Below are 4,266 nucleotides of genomic sequence, written 5' to 3'. Positions count from 1 at the left end.
AAAAAGTAATAAATTTAGATTATCAAATAAACATAATTAATTATTGATTATAATTACTGGTAGGAATTAACCTTTGAAAGACACTCTTTATCTCTTGTAATACGATGCTTCGTGTAAGCCATGGTAGCACAGTAGAATCGTGCAGAGTTTGAATCTAAAATAGAACAGAAATCGAATAGGGTATCGAACAATTAGGGTTTACAGATTCAAGTGATTTGGGTTGCTTGTCGGTTTTTTTAGAACACAGACCGATAACAAAAGAGAAATGATAATGAGGTAATGGGATTATGATCGATAAAAACTCAATTGATTTTGATTTGGGTTTTTTTTACAGTATACCATAAGTGATATTTTTAAAGAAAATAAATGTAAATTTGTCAGGTTAACACAATTGCTTAGATGGTTAGGACGTTGCTTGGTAGAGAGAAGGTCGTGGGTTCTAGTCCTATTTCCAACTTTTTAAATTCTTTATTATTAATAATGTATTAACTTTTTTCAATGTCGCTTGTAGATGGATCGGAATACTTGGATGTACGAGATAGGTTGAGCTACCGCTGAGTTTATGGATAGTGTAGATGAATTTATTATAGTTGCCGAGACTGATCAACTAGAAAAAGGAAACAACGCAATTTGTTGTCCTTGTAAGAAATGCAAAAATGCACGGTGGTATGCTGATTCAACCGATATCAAAAGTCATCTAATTGCACACGGATTTATGAGAGGGTACACATGTTGGTCTTCTCATGGTGAGTCAGTAGCTGACCTTAACCCGTCTGTTTCGAATAACGATACCGATAATGAATAAGATTCATACAATAGTGACAATAATGTTAATTTTGATGACATGTTTGACGATTTGGATATGGAGGATAATGTTGCTGATAAGTATCATGACAGATTACAACAACTATTTGTTGACGCTGAAAAACCTTTATATACCGGTTGTATGAATTTTACAAAACTTTCCGCCGTGATACAACTGGTTAACTTAAAATCAAACAATGGTTGGAGCGACACAAGTTTCACTAGCTTGTTAGAGTTGTTGAACAAAATGCTACCAGAAGGTAATGAGTTGTCGGTTTCAACCTACCAAGCAAAGAAATTAATGTGCCCAATGGGATTGGAAATACAGAGAATACATGCTTGTCCAAATGATTGTATGTGATACAGGAATGAAGACAAAGACCTACATCAATGTAAGGTATGTGGTATATCTAGGTATAAACGTGGAAAACTGACTGATAATGCTGATAGTGATGTGTCAGAAAATGGACCTCCTGCAAAATTATTGTGGTACTTGCCTATCATACCACGATTAAAGAGACTATTTGCAAATGAGAAAGATGCAAAATTATTACGTTGGCATGCTGAAGATCGTAAAAATGATGGTAAAATGCGAAATGTGGCCGATTCACTTCAATGGAAAAATTTTGATAAAGATTTTGAAGAATTTAGGGATGAGATACGTAATATAAGGTTCGGACTCAGTTCAGATGGAATTAATCCGTTCGGAGATTTGAGTAGCCGTCACAGCACGTGGCCTGTTCTTCTATGCATTTATAACCTACCGCCTTGGCTATGTATGAAAAGAAAATACATAATGATGTCTCTTTTGATTCAAGGCCCAAAGCAACCTGGAAACGATATTGATGTTTATTTGCAACCATTAGTTGATGAAATGATGGAATTATGGAGTACCGGCATATACGTTTATGATGCATACAAGAAAGAATACTTCCAACTATGGGCAATGCTTTTTTGCACCATTAATAATTTTCCTGCTTATGGTAACTTGTCTGGATATAGTACGAAGGGGAAAAAGGCATGTCCTATTTGTGAGGAAAATACTCACTCAATGAGGCTCACAAATTGTAAGAAACCTGCATTTATGGGGCATCAGAGAGAGCTTGCCGAGAATCACCCGTACCGTAAAAAGTCAGATTTATTTGATGGTACTATAGAGGATAGAACACTACCACCACCATTGGATGGAGAAACTACACTCTCCAAAGTTGCTAATATAAATGTTGTGTTGGGAAAGAAAGGGGTTGGTCCTCCCAAAGGTATTTGGAAGAAAAAGTCTATTTTTTGGAAATTACCCTACTGGAAGCATTTACGAGTCCGACATTGTATTGATGTTATGCATATTGAAAAAAATGTTTGTGAAAGTTTGATAGGGTTACTGTTGAACATTCCTGGAAAAACAAAAGATGGAATTAAAGTTAGAAGGGACATGGAATTAATGAATATCAGACCAGAGCTACATCCTAAAGATATTGATGGAAGGTCCACCAAGTTTCTTCCTCCGGCCTGTTATACTATGTCGAAGGTCGAGGAAACTAAATTTTGTCAATGTTTACATGGTATTAAGGTTCCATCAGGATATTCTACTAACATTAGGAAGTTGGTTTCGATGAAAGATTTGAAGCTACTTGGTATGAAGTCACATGATTGTCATGTACTAATGACCCAGATGATTCCTATAGCAATTCGTGGAATTCTACCCAACCGTATTCGACACACAATTACAAAACTATGCTTATTTTTCAACATGATTCATTCAAAGGTGATTGATCCTGGTGTGCTGGATGAATATCAAAGAGATATCATACTTACTCTTTGCGAACTCGAGATGTACTTTCCACCTTCTTTCTTTGATGTCATGGTTCATTTGGTATCTCATATTGTAGGAGAAATAAAGGTATGTGGTCCAGTTTTCTTACGGTATATGTATCCATTTGAAAGATATATGGGTATCTTGAAAGGTTATGTAAGGAACCTTAATCGACCAGAAGGCAGTATCGTTGAAGGATATGCATCCGAAGAGGTGATCGAATTCTGCACAAACTATATGGATGGGTTTAAAAGTGTCTAGATTCCACAAAGTCGTCATGAAGGAAGACTATCAGGTCAAGGGACACTTGGGCGCAAGACGGGCTATTCAAATGTTTTCGATTATCAAGAGGCACATTTTAATGTCTTACAACACACTACATCTATTGATCCGTTCATACAAGAACACATGTCGTTCTTGAGACAACAATACCCTAAAAAGAGTGCAAAGTGGTTGGCAAATCAACATAAAAAAACTTTTTCGGAATGGTTGAAAGACAAAGTTAGGAGGACACTTCCAAATATTGATAAAACGGTCGAAGCTTTGGGATTCGCCCCTAAACATGTGTTCCAATATCAAGGATATGACATAAATGGGTATACCTTTTACACTAAAGCTCAAGATAAGAAGAGTAAAACCCAAAACAGCGGTGTCACGGTGATAGCCTCGTCGACAGAATTCACCATGGTCAATCGTGAAGAAAGATCAAGGATCGCCAAAAAATCGTATTATGGTTTCATTCAAGAAATATGGGAATTAGATTTTGGTGATTTGTACACTATACCCTTGTTCAAGTGTAAGTGGGTTGCTAATGATCGCGGTGTTCAAGTTGATGAAGATAGTTTTACAACTGTTAATCTTTCCACCAATGGATATAAAGAAGAACCATTCATTCTAGCAAAACTAGTTACTCAAGTATTCTTTATCGAAGACCCAAAGGATCCTAGATGGCATGTGGTTCAGTATGGAAAATGACGGATTGTTGGTATCGAGAACGTTGTTGATGAGGATGAGTACGACCAATTTGACGAGTTACCACCATTTTCAGTCGGTGTTCAACCTTTGAATGAAGTTGTTGCTAGAAATAAAACAATCTACTTTAGAGAAGACCATGAGGAAGGAGACGAGGTTGCAGACACATAAAAATTGTTAAAACATATGATTGATTACCTTTTTTTTTACACCCATGAGTATATTTTTTAATGACTTATGCAACATGTCTTTTATGTCTTTTGTTAATTTTTTTTTTTGTTAATTTTTTTTACCATGAAAATCTACTTTATGTTATTACCTTTTAAATTACTAATACCAATGTATACAATACAAATACAAATACAAATAATTCTAAAAAACACACACACACACAAACACACACACACACACACACACACACACACACACACACACACATATATATATATATATATATATATATATATATATATATATATATATATATATATATAAACATATATATGTACATTTTTCAATATTATGCCCGGGAACAAACCGCGATCACAAAACCATCCAACTTCTTTGTATACCCTAAACCATCCCACTTCATTATCAAACCACCGGAAACACCCTACTCCAACATCATAGAACGGCGATTATTTGACGAACGAAATCGATTTCGTCATCACGGCTGAAGG

General features: G+C 35.5%; 1 protein-coding gene across 1 annotated transcript; it reads left to right on the top strand.

Moving 5' to 3' along the window:
• Window positions 1–862: 862 nt before the first annotated feature.
• Window positions 863–3,589, top strand: LOC139841963 (uncharacterized). Its single transcript, XM_071832147.1, has 3 exons — window positions 863–1,107; window positions 1,219–2,701; window positions 2,876–3,589. The coding sequence occupies exons 1-3, from the start codon at window positions 863–865 to the stop codon at window positions 3,587–3,589; spliced, it is 2,442 nt and encodes an 813-aa protein (XP_071688248.1).
• Window positions 3,590–4,266: the final 677 nt, after the last annotated feature.

The sequence above is a fragment of the Rutidosis leptorrhynchoides genome, chromosome 4 (genome assembly GCF_046630445.1).
Source record: "Rutidosis leptorrhynchoides isolate AG116_Rl617_1_P2 chromosome 4, CSIRO_AGI_Rlap_v1, whole genome shotgun sequence".
Lineage (NCBI taxonomy): Eukaryota > Viridiplantae > Streptophyta > Magnoliopsida > Asterales > Asteraceae > Rutidosis > Rutidosis leptorrhynchoides.
The sequence above is the reverse complement of the archived record's forward strand: the minus strand, read 5'-3'. Positions and strand labels throughout refer to the sequence as shown.

Bases quoted from the DNA above. Each gene is read 5' to 3' on its own strand.
- LOC139841963 (XM_071832147.1), top strand. From the start codon at position 863: ATGGAGGATAATGTTGCTGATAAGTATCATGACAGATTACAACAACTA. The intron at 1,108-1,218 runs GTGCCCAATGGG...TGGTATATCTAG, and splicing joins TACCAAGCAAAGAAATTAAT to GTATAAACGTGGAAAACTGA. The intron at 2,702-2,875 runs GTATGTGGTCCA...AAAAGTGTCTAG, and splicing joins ATATTGTAGGAGAAATAAAG to ATTCCACAAAGTCGTCATGA.